Source organism: Astatotilapia calliptera, chromosome 3, assembly GCF_964374335.1.
Source record: "Astatotilapia calliptera chromosome 3, fAstCal68.1, whole genome shotgun sequence".
NCBI lineage: Eukaryota > Metazoa > Chordata > Actinopteri > Cichliformes > Cichlidae > Astatotilapia > Astatotilapia calliptera.
In genome coordinates, this window is record NC_137424.1 from 42840246 (window position 1) to 42855706 (window position 15461).

Sequence of the window (15461 nt, forward strand, 5' to 3'; positions counted from 1 at the left end):
ATTGCTATTAAATTTCCACAGCACTGCATGAAGTGTTTCCAGAAGCAAATCTTTTGTAGCATTATGTAAATTAATAGATACATTTAAATGGTCATGCTGCATGTAGTGGAAAACAGCAGAATCTGATAAACCTGAAAAATCCCATAAAATCTTTGTTCCAAAATAAAGTTTTAAAAATCTCTTCCCCTAAAGTTTTTCTTCTCCCTCATCTCTGATGTTATGAAACTTTGAGGATCCAGTGGTGTTGTGCCTCTTTCTCTAATAAATCCTCCGACTGGCCACCTATACTGTTTCTTAATGATTATTGCAAATCATCAATATTCATTATGTGAATCTGATGACACAGAAATGTGAAATGATCCATTTGTACTTTCTCTTTTAAAGCTTTACAACTCTTCATTACTTTATAATCCTATATTTAAATACAGAAATGAGGAAAAAGTGATTGCACCTGAAAGCTTTTTGTTAAGCGACAGATAAGTGTTAGGTGTAAGACATAACTCTGTGAAAATATGCTTGAGATTTTTATTATTTACTTAGGAATAACATGTAACAAAATATAAAATGAAATCCCATATTTGTTAATACTGTTAAATACATATTTATGGTTTGAACAGGAAATAAACAGTGCACAAAATAAGAGCAAACGTCTCCTGCTAAAGTGAGTACAGCAGAACAGAGGAGAGTAACATGGATAACTGCAGACTGCTGCTCTCAGTGCCTCCTGATGAAGGGCCGGCATTTATCCCTGCCAGGGGAGCTGAACTGGAAGAAGGTCTTTCCTCCATCAGCCTCCAGGACGGACAAGAATCGACTGTCCCCTTCAGGGCCGAGGGACAGGAACGGAGGGCTCCTCTGAGGAGTCGCATGCCGAGCCACCCCTGAGTGACACACAGGAGGTTGATGGATGTCTTTCATTGTTATTCTCACTAAAAATTCCCTTACATAGACATTCAGCTCATTACTCCTGCTGTTCTTTCCTGATGACAAAGTCTTTTTGATAAAAGCCCTGTCTTCTTTCGTTGCCATTAAGCATTATTCTTTTACCCTGATTCCTTCCTCTTCTCATTCATCAACGTGAGCACAATGTGAAAGCTGATTTTATGAAAGCAGAGTCCTTATTTATCTTTGTTTTCTGAACATAAGTGATATTTTACTATGGACTTTAGTAGTTTTTCTGCCAAAAAGCAAACAGCTTTAGTTAAGTGCAGGTAATAGAGGCCATAATGACATCTTCACATTGTTTGTGTACTCAGCCAACAACAAAAACTTACTGCTTCTTACCTAACAACATTTACTAATAATGCCTTTAACATTTAGGCATCATTAGTAAATGTTGTTAGGTAACACTTTTAAAAGGCATATATTATATATATTATTATATCATTATTGTAACTGTCCCTGAGACAGTTAAAATAATGTTGGTTATTTCATGTTTCTGTGATAGATTCATGCTTAATTTAGTTCATTTATTTACAAGATAAGATGATAAAAGTGTAACATTAATTAAAAAAATATGTGATTACAAAATATGGGTTTGTTAAATATGTAAAGTGCTGTAAAGTTTGTATGAGGCAAAGTTTGTAATTGTCACATGACCAGAGTTTGGTTGAGAGCACAACCATGGCATTGTGTAGCTAGCATGGATACATGGCTACAGATGCATCTACAGCCTCAGCGTTAATGTTATTCTGCATGTGGTCCAAGAGGCGCACACGGTATGGTTTCATGTATATTGTTTGTATAATGTTGCATACGTGTTCTACACTGGTAATGAGAGGACATTTTTGTGATATCCATTATTGTGCATTTTTCTGTTCTGCTTGCACAAGACTGTTTATGGACACTGATATGAGAGACTGATAAGCTCAAAACATTTATGTTGTAAACTTTGTGTTTCTTCAGTTTTCACGGTGTCTGAAGACAATAAGAGTGAGAGAGAGAGAGAAATAAATTTCCGAAGACATCAGTATGATGCGTGGCCATTCTTTGTTGGACCCCTGTAGTTACAATTATTATTAACAGAAGTTATGTATTGTATCATATATTATTAGCCTCGTGAAAAACTGACCTTTGATTGCACAGACCACTACTGTGCAATGATGTGTTTTAACTTGTTATGGTCAAAGTCTGTAAAATCAAGTTAAAACTGAGGGTTATCTTCCAATTTACACACAGTTTAACACTTCAGCAAGGGTTTGGAGATGGATATACAAAGCTACTGCAGTGTTTCCGAACCAGAGTGAGAAACACATCAAGAAATTCAAAGAGAGCCACACAGAGCAAGCCTGGCAGAGATAGGAAACAAAATGTTTAATATAAGTCTCTGGAAAGAAAACTGGTACGAGATGTGGCTAAAGACCTCAGAACAACTCTGACGACACAAGGGAATGACTTTGCTAAGTCTGGAAATTGAATTTGTTAGTTTAGTTTAGTGCCTGCACAGGAACGGACTGCAAGGTTGCAGACCAAGAAAAACTGAATTTTTGCAGAAGAGACACTTTCAAGACAGAATGAAGTGAGGACAACCTGGAGAATAATTATGGAGACTGGAGGCACTTTCTTTAGCCACAGAGATGCTGCTTATGTTTGGAGAAAGCAGGGAGAGGCATATAACCCAAAGAACACGGTCTACACAATGAAATACGGTTTAGGAAGCATTATGCTTTATGCACGCTTTAGTACGTCCGGAACTGGGAATCTCATCAATGTGGTAGGAATCATGAAGAAAGGACACGTGACGATTCTGAAAGAAAACCTGAAGCAATCAGCAGCAAAACTGGATCTGTATCGCCGATTTGTCTTACAACACGACAACGACCCAAAACATAGTTTGCTCCTGGTCAAGAACGACCCCCAGATAACCAAAGTGAACGTCACTGACTTGCCTGCGCAAAGCATAAGACCAAGGTTCATGCCAGAAGACCAGCAAATCTGGAGAGGTTTTTGAGATGTACCAAAGAAGAATGGGCTGGGACAGCTCAGGACACGTGTGCGAGACTTAATAAAACTAGCACGGTTGGAAAAGCTGTGTTAAAAATTCCCTGCCCTTGGTTAATACTGATAGGGGGGCTAAAATTCTGTCATTTGTGATTAAGTATAAATGCTGCTGTTCATATTTGAAAACAATATTATGGTTTGACCTTTAAAAGTGAAAATAACTAGTCATGTCTGTGTCCATTATCATAAACTAGTTGCCAAGCCTTCATCTCTGTCCAACAATGCACCTTTAAAAACTACAAATGAACAACAATGTGCTGACATTACCGGCATTATTATCAGCGTTGTAGTCTTGATGTCCCATTTGTTGCTCTGTATGTCTTTCTCCAGCACCCACCACCATGCTACGCATCCTCAGAGAGTCGTACAGCCCCTGTAGTTTCTGGTACTGCCGGTTTCTCTGCATCAGCTTCTCAGACACCTCGCTGTAATTCCTCTTGTACTCGTCCATCATCTGGCCATCAGGATACAGAGAAATCTAGTTTTACTCTATGTATGTCTTCAAGATTCACAGTTAAGACGACCACGTGCTCCTTGTAATTTTACATCTTAGCCTTTGAAGCTATTTTACACCAGGTTACAAGTTTAGTGTATTAATGTCTTGTGTGGTGATGAGAGTTGTGTCATTTACTTTCTTCAGGGAGGCGATTTCTCCTTTCAAGGCGGTAAGCTCCAGTTCTCTGCTCTGGTTCTGCTGAGTAAGCACCTTCTCCATCTGCTTCAGCTGTGATTCGGCCCGTGACAGACTGTACTCTTGATAGATACGCTCTTGATGCACCTGCACACACCAACACTTACACGCTACACAAGATCTGACTGACATAAACGGACCATCAGGGTTTATATACGAGGAAGTACACGGCCAGCTGAGCACCTCGGAATCAGCTGATTGTTTACCAACTCACCTTTTTCATCATTTTAATTCTTTAAATAAACAGAATCTCAAATTTAGCATTTAGCATGAGTTAAAAAATAATTAAAAAAGGGGAGGGATCACAGCTAGAAAATTATCCTGGTTTCAAGCGTAGATAAAAAGAGACAACTTACATTCTGTAACTTGTTTTGATCAGATGGGCATGGCATCATTACATATGCTAATGCTACTTTACGAATAAAAAATTAGATTTTTCTGGGATGATGTGGGAGCTTCTCTCACACTTGTCTGCTTTTGTATTGATTGTTCACATGGAGATACTTGACCTGATAGCTCCAGAAGGCCAGAGCACGGGAACTGATGTCCAGCACTATGTCTGGTCGCAGACCTGTCAGCACCATCGCTTTATACTCCTCAGAGGGCGACAGCTCCATCCTCACAATGTCCAGCTTTCCAGACAGTGCAGACGAGCATGCAGGGCAGATGACTGGAGAACAGCTGAACTTCTCAGATCCGTGCTGATCACAGAAAACATGTGAGCACGCTGTGACCCAAGCGAAGGCGCTCAGCTTAGCGCGACACTTTGGGAAATTACACAGGAGGGTGTCATCGCAGATGGACATGCCTTTGTAAAGGACAGTAAAAAGTCATTCAGAGAAAAAAACTACAAAGCAAAAACATGATGTCCAAAGACTAACAATCAAATTTCCATAACACAAGGCCCAATGCGATGCAGGAGTAATTTGGTCTTTGTTTGAACTATTTTAATCACAATCAGACATTATTTTAGAGGTCTACATTTTACTTTAATCTGAAACCTTTGTATTAAAAACAAGGTGGACAATAGTTTTTATTAATACAGCTGCAGCTGGCCTTAACCTACAACATTTTGGTAATTTATAGGAGCTTATTTATTACATGTTTAAATAATTTTGTTCACATATTCCCACAAATTGTTTTTATCAAGTTTTTTGTAGGTACATATTTCATGTACCTACAAAATGTTCATCAAAAGCTAAGCTACAGTAACTGTATGGGGGCTAAAATAACTCTATAGATCCCACGTTGGATAAATGTACTTTTTACAATGGAATAAAGCAAAGGTTATTATTTGTAAACACTGAAACCCTTTTTTATTTAATTTGTAGTGGCTTATAATATATATTTATGAAAAAATAAAACTGTTAAAATACAGTTTTGTTGTATAAAACGTAAAAGCTCCGCTACCCAAAATTGAGCAGCATTATCGACATTAGATGCTAGCACTAGAAGGTTAGCTAGTGAAAGCCTGAGGCACTCTGCACTTGCTAATAACAAGCTCGTTAAAGTGTCATTTCAACCTTTTTTTTCCTTTAGCAGACTATTAAAAAATATATACTTTCGACATTATACACACGGACCTTAACACAACCCTAAAACACTGGTAAAATGGCTAATTTCAAAGACCAAAACCTACCGTTAACTCTTTACTCTGAAGATGACCCCGCAAGTGACATCACTGCTGAAATCTGATTGGCTGATACAGCTCAAGCTCTACCAATCACGATGGCAAAACCTTAAGAATAACTCACAAAGTTAGGGCCAAACTTTTAATGTAAATCTCAAGCAAGATTTGTGTTATTATTATTATTATTATTATTATTATTATTATTATTATTATTATTATTATTATTATTATTATTATTATTATTATTATAACATAAATCCAGTGAAGCCCTACAAACTGTGGTGTGGAAAAATAAACAACAAAATAAATAAAAATTAGGCCTACATGACCACTGGTAGCTACCACACTAAGCTACAGTAAGTTCAATTCTGAATTTGCAGAAGAAGAGGATGACCCCACTCTACTTTCCGGATTCAAATTGTGTGCAGCAAGAATGTTGGAAGTGCCATCTACTTTGCTGTTGTGTGCTTGGAAGGCAGCATCAGTCCCAGAGATGGCAGCAGGATATACAAACTGATTCAGAAGGCAGGAACCATCGTTGGCAACAGGTGGTCACTGAATAAACTGCTCTCCATAGTGGCAAACCCATCTCACCCACTCCACTCCACAGTAGTGAGCTAGCAAAACTCATTCTCTCTCAGACTTGCTCAATCCGCCTGCCGTAAAGAACACTTCAAAGAATTCCTACCTCATTCCTGCCATTCTCTGTAAAACTGTACAAAAAACTGTAGAAAAACTCTTCTTTCTGAGACAGGTGAGCACACCTGTCAGGCATAAGATTCCACACACATGATACATATTATGTATTATACCGTCTTGCAGGTGTCTCTATGTAATAAAGCAGTAATGGAAATAAATATAATATTTCAGTTACTGTACTTCACTGTCTAACGTTATGAAGCCACATAGCACATATATTGGCAAAAACGTATATGTTGTCTTTTTGAATTCATGTTTTTTTTTTGTAGCTGCTTTTGCTGGCACAAGTATTTATGCTTCCAGGCTTCCTTACAAAAGGGACATAAATAAAACAACAACAACAATGATAATGAGAATGTGATCTGGATATCAGTGAGGGAACCATTAATGCCAGAGATGATATATTATGTGCCATCTGTTGCTATCCTGGATTTCAGGAAGGACCATGCTTGTTTCAGCATAATAATAATAATAATAATAATAATAATAATAATAATAATAATAATAATAATAATAATAATAATAATAATAATAATGGTTTTACATGTTATAGTGTCCTAACTTTTCTTTCTTTCTTTCTTTTTCTTTCTTTTCGAAATAGTGCCGTATTTCAAAGTGACGTGAAAAAGCTTGACTAAAGTCCATCATTGTGAGCTTAAACTGTTAAACTCTGAATGGCAGGCATTTCCTCAAAATCAAATACTGCCCATTTTCCCTACACAGCCTCTGAGCGGCCAGTCTATATGCTTTATGTGAGACACCTACTTAAATATGGCCCCCTTCCTCCTCCGCCACCACTTTTTTTCTCCCCCTCTCCTGCTTTTATCCATTTCTCCACGTGGTACAGGAGTAAAGGCAGGGGGTGAAAGAGGGGCATTGTGTTGTGCAGCAGCGGGTCCGGGGGTTCATAGTGAGAGAGGGGAGATGCTCACTCAACTGTGTCCAGCACGCCATTGTCAAAGATCCCCATCTATTCTCTGCCTTTTAAATAGAGCTCCAGTGTAAGATGCTTTTTTTGGGTGGTGGTGGTGCTGGGGGTGGGTATTATGCGCTCGGTGATAACACACACGAATTACATGCATGCATGTGGAATGGATGTGTGGCCCCACTTGCAAACATTAGCCGCTCGCTGCACTGTTGTTGATAATTGGCCCCGAGGAAATCAAAGGCTACATCTCGCCTTCTCAGCTCAATGCTGGGAAGGCAGATTTTTGACTCACGCTGACGGAAACCACCTGCCAGCTTGACTTCATTATTATGACTAGGATCAAAGTATAGGTGCAGAGCGCACAGGATGATCGAGGCATGGCACCTGATTGCTAAGTTACCTGTTGGATTAGTTTTACGCGTGTTACTGCATCTTAATCAGAGCCATCATCGTCTCTCTCTCTCTCTCTCTCGCACTCACTCTCTTGCTATAATGATTGAAACATTTATCTCGAACAAAAAGGCCACATCTTACGCCCGTTTTAATTTGTTTTTTAGACATCCAACGGGCTTTGACGCCATTGTCGGTTTTTTATTGAAAGTTTATGGCTGCAGCGTGAGAGTGTTAAGAAAAATAAAGCTGGGGGGGGGGGGGGGGGCGAGATAGAGAGAAAAGGAGAACCGGGGAGGCTGTGTGTTGCACGCCATTCAAATGCAAATATCATAGAACAAGGAGTGGTTCTGTGTGCGTGTGTGTATATAGTGTGTATGTGTGACTGTGTGTGCGCTCCCTGTATGTGCATGCAGTGGGGCAGCAGTGGGAGAGGAGGGGCGCAAATTGGACAAGTTTTTTGGGGGGGTAGAAGAGACTTTAGAAAACAGCCACACACACGGCAAGCTTCATGTGACACGGTGCAGCCCGGCGGATTTCCAAACATCACTTTTTCTTTTTGGAACTTTGTTCCATGAAAGACCCGCTCTTTCAAAACTCCCCCTTTCTTCTTCTTCTTCTTCTTCTTCTTCTTCTTCTTCTTCTTCTTCTTCTTTTTTCTTTTTTAAAGCCAAGGACTTGCAGCTTCTTAAATTTGGATGCTCTCGGAAGCTCGTCCAAGTGCGCAAGAAAAAAAAAACTGCCATTGAACCGACGGATGCCCCCCTCTCCGTCTGACTCGCCGTGAATCATGTCACGCCGGAAACAGAAGAGACCCCAGCATCTCGTTAACGCGGATCCAGGGGGCCCGAGGCTGCAGTCGCACGGTGAGAAAACATGTTTACGAGTGTTCGTGCGCTTTTTATTTTTGGATTTTTGTGTTTCTTTCTTTCTTTTTGTTAAATCAAAGCGGCATAAGATTGTTATAAACAACATTGCTCACAGGCTACTGGCTGCTTGTGAAATTCACTATAAGAACTTAAATCTTTAAATTCATTTACCAACGCAAAAGTTAGCATTTAAGTCATGAGCGGGTTTTCTTTGATTTCTTTTCTCGAACTTTTGCAAGTTCATGTTTGCATTTGCATTCCGACAAATGCACCTGATTTAACTGACTGAAAAAAAGTCTCACCTCACAATTCTGCTTACTAGTTTAGTGCAATAGATCCCACTTATAAATGAGACCTGGGGCACTTTGGACGGGGCCAATAAACTTGCTCTTGTGGGTAGGATTAACTAACATACATCTGTGGCCATTTTCGTGTGCTGTTCATCCTCTTGGAGACCAACAGGCTGCTCAGCGCTGACTGCTGGAGGGCTTTGATTAGTATGGAGCACTCTCTTACTTCTTCACAATAAGGTGCAATAGGGTGGGGGCGGGGGGCAGTGGTTTTTTTGGGGGGTAAAGATTAATCTTCCACCCTTTCTGTTCTGATCTTCTTTTGCTCTTCATCCATGCTTTTCTTCCTTATGTGCCCCTCTCCCCCTCATTTTTCCACCTTTCTTAATACAGCCCCCCTCCCCTTTCTTTGCTCCTTCTTTCTCACCCTTTAGCCCTATTGACTGTATACTCCTAACACAGGCGGGGGGATTGAAAACATTTCAGAGAATATGGAGGTTTTTGTCACATTATTAGTGGGATATAGCTTCTGATGCATGCACCAGCTCCCCTGGGGCAAACTCTCACAATTAATAGTGGAAGTTTTAGTTTGAGGCTTATCTGCTTGCAGGTTTGCAGGGAAGGAGTTTCGCTTGAGGTACAGTCTTTCATTCCATCACTGTCTCTCCAGGAGGGAGTAGTTAGTTTGTCTCTCCATTGTTGTTACCCTCCCCCTCATTTCTTTTTCTTTTTTACTCTTTCTCACTCCGTGCTCAAGATTTCTGAAAGAATTTGACCCCTGAGTGCCAGAGGTCAGATTAGTTGACCAATCAGAGTGTGTGGACAGTGCCCAGAACCCTTAGCTTGGCCTGACCCCTGACCTCCACTGTGACGTAAGGCGGGGGAGGGTGAATAGGGAGATGAAAGACGTAACCGCTGTAGGGAGTGGGTTAAGAGGGGCTATGGGTTGTCTTGGTGATGCCCATTGTCCTCTAAAATGTGTTGCTATAGCAGCAAGGTGGTCTGTGAGCTTTTTTTTTTGTATGTGTGTGCACAAGATGTTTGAGGAGTTTTACTCTGGAGAGCACAGATTGAGACAAGATATCACAAAGACTCGTGGACGGTTGAGTTTCTTGTTTATTTGCATGTTCAAGGCCACTTTCCAGCAGGAATTTCTTTTGATGTTGTAACTGTATCTTTTGGTATGCACACAGAATTTTTTAAAACTAAATTCATAAACAATAATAGAGGCAAAGGAAAAAACAGAGTTCAGATAAATTCACAAAGCTGTATATTTGGGTTGATATCGGAGCTTTGTCAAATAAACATGCAGGTTTAAAAAAAAACAAAAACCCTCATCATTCTTCTTTTTCTTCTAAATCCTCAGATGACCATCTGGGCTTAAAGTCACCATCCACATCTCTCGGCTCAGAAGTGACCTCATCAGGATCCTCCTCCTCCTCATCCCCCACATCTCTTCAAGACTGCCAGCCGCCTCTGGCCCCTCGCCCATCCCCTGGAGGGCTCCACGCGCCCTCCTTACCCAGCGAGAGCTCACCTCCTCCCCACTGGCCCAGCCACATCGCCCCCTTCACAACATCTCTTCCCAACACCCACTCCTCCCTCTCCCCGGACTTCCCTCACCCGTCGCTGTCTTCCCAAACTCACTCACCTCCCCCCCTGGGTCAGACCTCTGGTTCCCACAGCCAAGGGAACTCTCACTCCACCATGACCTCCCCGCAGACTGGAAGTTCAGCCACCACCACTACCTCCACCTCCTCTTCCTCCTCCTCTTCTCAATGTGTTCCACCTCACCGTGAAAGCTCAAGTCCAGGTCAACAGCAGGCCACCAGCTCACCAGGGGAGCAGGGACAGCGCCAGGTCCCTCCCACACTGGCGGTGCTCTTAGAGGAGCTGAGGGTTTTACAACAGCGCCAAATCCACCAGATGCAGATAACAGAAGAGATCTGCAGGCACGTTCTGAGGCTTGGAGGAGCTGTCTTTGGCCAGGACAACAATGCACAAGCCAGCGGAACGGAAAGCAACCTGAAACCTAACGGAGCAGCATCTTCATCCCCAACGCATCCTTCCACTGCCACTCCAGTCACCACAGCCTCGTCACTTTTGACTGGCCTTCCATCAGCTCTCTTCCCCCAACCGGCTGTCTCCAAGTCAGGCGCTTCACACAACAACAGCAGCAGAGCTGCATCTTCCTCTACCTCGTCCTCATTATTATCTTCTTCTTCCTCATCTCTTTCATCCACTATTAGCTCCTCTGTTGCCTCCCTACACCCCTTGTCCCTGTCGCTGGGCCTGCCACCGCGCTACCTCCATGAAAAATCGTCTAACACCTCTTCATTCGCTCACAGTAATGGCGTCAGCTTCCCAACTCCTTCACTTCCTCCCACCAGCCATCCCCAGGACCTCCAGTCCAGCTCCTCTCTTACCTCTGCCTCCTCATCAGGACGCCCTCAGCACATCTGCCGCTTTTGTGGGAAGGTGCTGAGCAGCGACTCGTCCCTGCAGATCCACCTGAGGTCCCACACAGGGGAAAGGCCCTACCAGTGTCCAGTCTGCCTGAGCCGTTTTACAACCAGGGGGAACCTTAAAGCTCATTTCCTGCGACACAGAGAGCAGAACCCAGAGCTGTCGCTCTCCCTGCTGCCTCCAGCGCTGTCAGAGCAAACGCAGGGCGGATCGGCCACAGGGAGCATCCAGAGGAGGCGCAAACGGCGAGCTGATGATGATGAAACATTTAACGCGGTGAAAGGAAGCGTTCCCGGCATCACAGAGAGCATGGCTTTAGGATTCCTGTCCAGTGGCTCGGCTCGGGCCTCGCCTTCCTCCCTACCTCTGCCCCCCTCTGTGGACATGGCTCTGCTGTCCACAGCTCATTCGCTGCTACAGCTGAACAGAGCTTCAGCGGCAGCCGCTGCAAGCGCATCCAGCAGTGTGCTCCCGTCTTCCTCTTCGTCATCTTCGTCCTCTGTGGGCAGCCAGTTTAAAGGAGCAAAGCAGCAGCGCTTTGACGAAAACACTCCTCCTCACTCGAGCCTCCATTCAGCCTCGCCGTACTCCCAGCTGGCTCACCTGCCTAAGATTCTCTTCCCTGGAGGTACCTCCCCTCACCACCTCGCGCTTCTCCGACCACCGGGACACCCATCCACCTCCCACCTCACTTCGCCTCATCAGCTACCTTTCCCTTTCCCACCTTTCCCCAAACCATCTGCCTCCTCCCCCTCCTCATCCTCTCCCACTACCTCTACCTCTGATACATCCAAGTTGCAGCGGCTGGTACAGAAGCTTGAAAAGCAGCCTCACCCAGGTGTCTCCTCCTCTTCTTCTGCCTCTTCGCCCTCCACCTCCTCACACACCACTACTGAAGCCAACGGAGACACCCATGGCCACGACCTGACCATCACCTCCAGTGCCTACCGCAGGGAAATGTTGGCGGCTCTTGGACTGAGTCCTAGTGCTAATGCTGCAGGATCAGAGACAAGCCAGGGTTCGGGCGCTACTAGAACTACCCCATCTCTCCCCGCCGTCCAGGCTGCTAATCAGTGTGGTGTGTGTTTGCGTGTTCTTAGCTGCCCCAGAGCTCTTCGCTTGCACCAGGCCACACATTTGGGAGAGCGCCCGTTCCCTTGTAAGCTTTGTGGTCGTTCCTTCTCAACAAAGGGCAGCCTTAGGGCCCACCTGGCCACTCACCGTGCGAGGCCACCCAATAGCCGTGCCCTGAACTCCTGCCCGCTGTGCCCACGCAAGTTCACCAATGCCCTGGTTCTTCAGCACCACATCCGCTTGCACCTCGGAGGACAGATTCCGCCCGATGAAGATGTTCCCCCCGAAGATGCTGCAGAAATGGACAGTGGCGTCTTTGATGATGGTGAGAATGACTCCATTAGCTCCCAATCTAAAACACAGCTCCTTCCTTTGGCCTTAACAACAGGCACCAAGTCTCAAATTGATGCTCTAAGCTCAGGGTCCACTTTTAAGCAATCTGCAGCTAATGACACCACATCTGTGAAGACAGAGGAATCAGAGCGCTCCACGTCCAGTGTTAGCCCACCTCTGACCCATAACCTCACTTCAGCAGGGCCAGAGGACAGCATCCCAGCTGACAGTAGCCTGGTGAATGGCTCCATGTCCTCTGAGGAGGAGACCCACACTGACCTGGGCAGCCCTTTCAAAGCACCCCCAGCTTTGGCAAATGGAGATTCAGAGGGTGACGACGTCCCCCTTTCTCTCTGCATTTCAAAGCCTGGTGCAGAAAATGATCTGCCACACAGAGGCGTTAATCATGATGAAGAGTCCTCGACAGATAAACCCACAATAACTCCTGATAGTAACCCCACTGCAAATCCCGTACCTTCACTCCCCCCTCCCGTCAGCCCCACAGCTATCCCAGAAGCAGATGAGGCCTGTGGCAGTGCACCACATGAGTCACAGGAACGAGATGCTGCCCACAGTAAAGGGAAAAGTGAAATACTCAGAGAGTCTTTGTCTGGGTTGGACACAGAGCTGGAGAAGGACACTCCAGAAAAGCCTTCTGCGGATGCTGAGCCCTCGGTCCCAGCAGCATCAGCACCAGCACCAACACCACACACACAGCCTCATCGCCCAGAGAAACCCTACAGCTGCTCCCACTGTGGAAAGGCTTACGCTAGCCGGAGCGGACTTAAGGTGAGAGAAGAGATAATAGATAGTGTGATGTAAAAGTTTTTAATTTGAGATTTTGTATCTGTAAATAAATATCATTGTGTCCTGTCAACAGGGTCATATGAAGACCCACCCCGGCGTGCTGACCAGTACCCCCTCCAAGGCTCAAACCAATGACAATGACTTTGCGGAGGATCGTAAAAACGCCGCACAGCAGGATGAAAAGCAGGGATTGCTTAAATCCCCCGAGAAAGGCGACAGCACAGATCCTCTGCCGAACAGCGTCGGCTGTGACGCGGCAGACGAGGCTATGGACACCACCGCGTAGAAAGTTAGTGCTGTTGAATGTCAGTTTTTAAGGGTCCTGACAAGGGAATGTATTTTTCTTTTACTTAATAGAACGAGATTTGTTTCCTAGCGTAATAATAATTCAAATTCATATTTACCTTTTTGTTAGGCAGATAGGTCTGCTGTAGTTTATACTGTAGTATGATTCCAGTGATTTTGTGAATGTAGTGTTTTAGCTATGTATTTTTCTATTTTGGAGACCACGGTGAGGCCTTATTTACACACTTCACAGCATTACCATGAGCTGAATTACTTGTTCTTTTTTTGTTATCGTGGTGCTTGTTCAGCACAGACTCTATGATAGCTGATTTTTGTGGTTTTTTTGTTTGTTTTTTTTAAAAAGAAGAGTGTCCAGAATTTTACAAAATGAAGTCAATACCAAAACAGGCCAGATTAGGAATGGCCAGAGTTTGTAAATACAGCTGCGGTTACATTTTAAGACTTCTTATTGTTTCCTACTTTGTTCCTTTTTTTTTTTAATGTGATGCTGCTGAATGCATGTGCCGAGCTACACTGTGAGCTGCACTTTGCCTTGTGCTGCCGAAAAACCTGCTGAAATGATTGAATCCGTGATGCTGTTTGGTCGTAATGCTGCCGGTGACTGTGTGAGTCCCGTACTTAAAACTGTAAGCTACCCCGGCCCTCACAGGGCCCTGTTTGCGTTGTTGTATTGATGGTTGCTGTTATCCGCATTGTGAAACCCGCAACAAGTATGAGCCCCGTCCGTTATAACCGCCCTCCCGCCTCCTCCTTCATCCTCCCTTCTCTCTCAGAGCACTTGAGGGTGTCCTGCTCCTGCACCAACTGTCTGCACTCACTGCATTCCTGCTTTAGCTCAGTTTAGCTTTTTGTATGCTTTGCTCCCCCCTTTGTAAACCCTTTTTTCTTTTTTTTTGTAGCAAAGACAAAAATATGTTCCCATGAGATGTATAAAAGATAAATAAAACAAAAGGCAATGTGAAGAGGAGACCTGTTTGTTGCTCGTCTGGTGGGTTTCGTTTTGTGTGTGTGTGTTGGGGGGGGGGGGGGGGGGGGCATTTTCTTGTCTGGGTTTAATCCCGTGTCTCTGTGAAGTCATCTATCTGTTTAAGTATTCTGCTTGCATGACTCTTATTCTGTGTGCACACTGTTGGTCAGTTTTCTCTTGTTTGTTCCAGTTTCTCTGTGTGTCTGGATTGGAGGAGGAGGAGGAGGAGGAAGGTGGGGTCCTTTGTCTGAGACTCTGGGCTAGCTGTCTCCAGATTCTGCTTTTTCTTTTCTTTTTCTTTTTTTGCTCTCGGTGTCTTTTAATATGTTTCAGTTCCCCTGCGCTGTTCATGTGTGTGTGAGTGTGTGTGAAAAGGATAATCGGAGCCTGTATGAGTGTGATTGAGGGTGCAGCTGTAGAGGCTGCCACCTCCCTCCCTATACCCCCCCTCTCCTGCCTTTCGCTCCCCTTCTCTGTGTCATACTCTCTTTCATACTCACTCCTTTTTTCTTTTAAATTTTCTCTTTCATTTCGCTCCCTCACTCTTTTTGCTCCACCCGTCACCCCTACACTCCCCCGTGTAATGAGCTGACACACAGGAAGCTCTAATCCTCACACAATGCCGGCCCTCGTCCCCCCTCGCACAGTGACTGGGAGCGGGACAGGGGGCAACAGGGACCAACCTGGTCCAGCTGTCCCCAAAATGGCCGCCTTTAATCCCTCTATTTTTTTTTTTTTTTTTTTTTTAGCCTGCAGGGGCTCCCTGAAACCATGACAACTGGTAACCAATGAAAAGAATGCCCAGGGCAGGGAGCGGGACAAAGGGGGAGAAAGGAGCCATGTGTGAGAAGTTTGTCCACATGCGTTCATGAGTGACAACGGATGTGTCTCAATCAAAAAAAAAAAAAAGACAAAAAGAGAGAGAGCGGGAGCGAGAGACAGAAAAGAAGCCATTTAGATAGAAGTGAATATAAAATCCAACAGGTGTGATGCTGGATGTGTTTACAGGCT

General features: G+C 44.2%; 2 protein-coding genes across 2 annotated transcripts; one reads left to right on the forward strand and one right to left on the reverse strand.

Moving 5' to 3' along the window:
• Positions 1-511: 511 nt before the first annotated feature.
• On the reverse strand, positions 512-5438 carry ccnb1ip1 (cyclin B1 interacting protein 1). Its single transcript, XM_026152759.2, has 5 exons — positions 5331-5438; positions 4201-4499; positions 3632-3778; positions 3268-3454; positions 512-881 (listed from the first exon to the last, which is right to left on the reverse strand). The coding sequence occupies exons 2-5, from the start codon at positions 4495-4497 to the stop codon at positions 715-717; spliced, it is 798 nt and encodes a 265-aa protein (XP_026008544.1). The 5' UTR covers positions 4498-4499; positions 5331-5438; the 3' UTR covers positions 512-714.
• Positions 5439-7599: 2161 nt separating this feature from the next.
• Positions 7600-14445, forward strand: si:ch211-212k18.5 (uncharacterized). The gene is made up of 3 exons (XM_026162191.2): positions 7600-8204; positions 9864-13159; positions 13251-14445. The coding sequence occupies exons 1-3, from the start codon at positions 8129-8131 to the stop codon at positions 13461-13463; spliced, it is 3585 nt and encodes a 1194-aa protein (XP_026017976.2). The 5' UTR covers positions 7600-8128; the 3' UTR covers positions 13464-14445.
• Positions 14446-15461: the final 1016 nt, after the last annotated feature.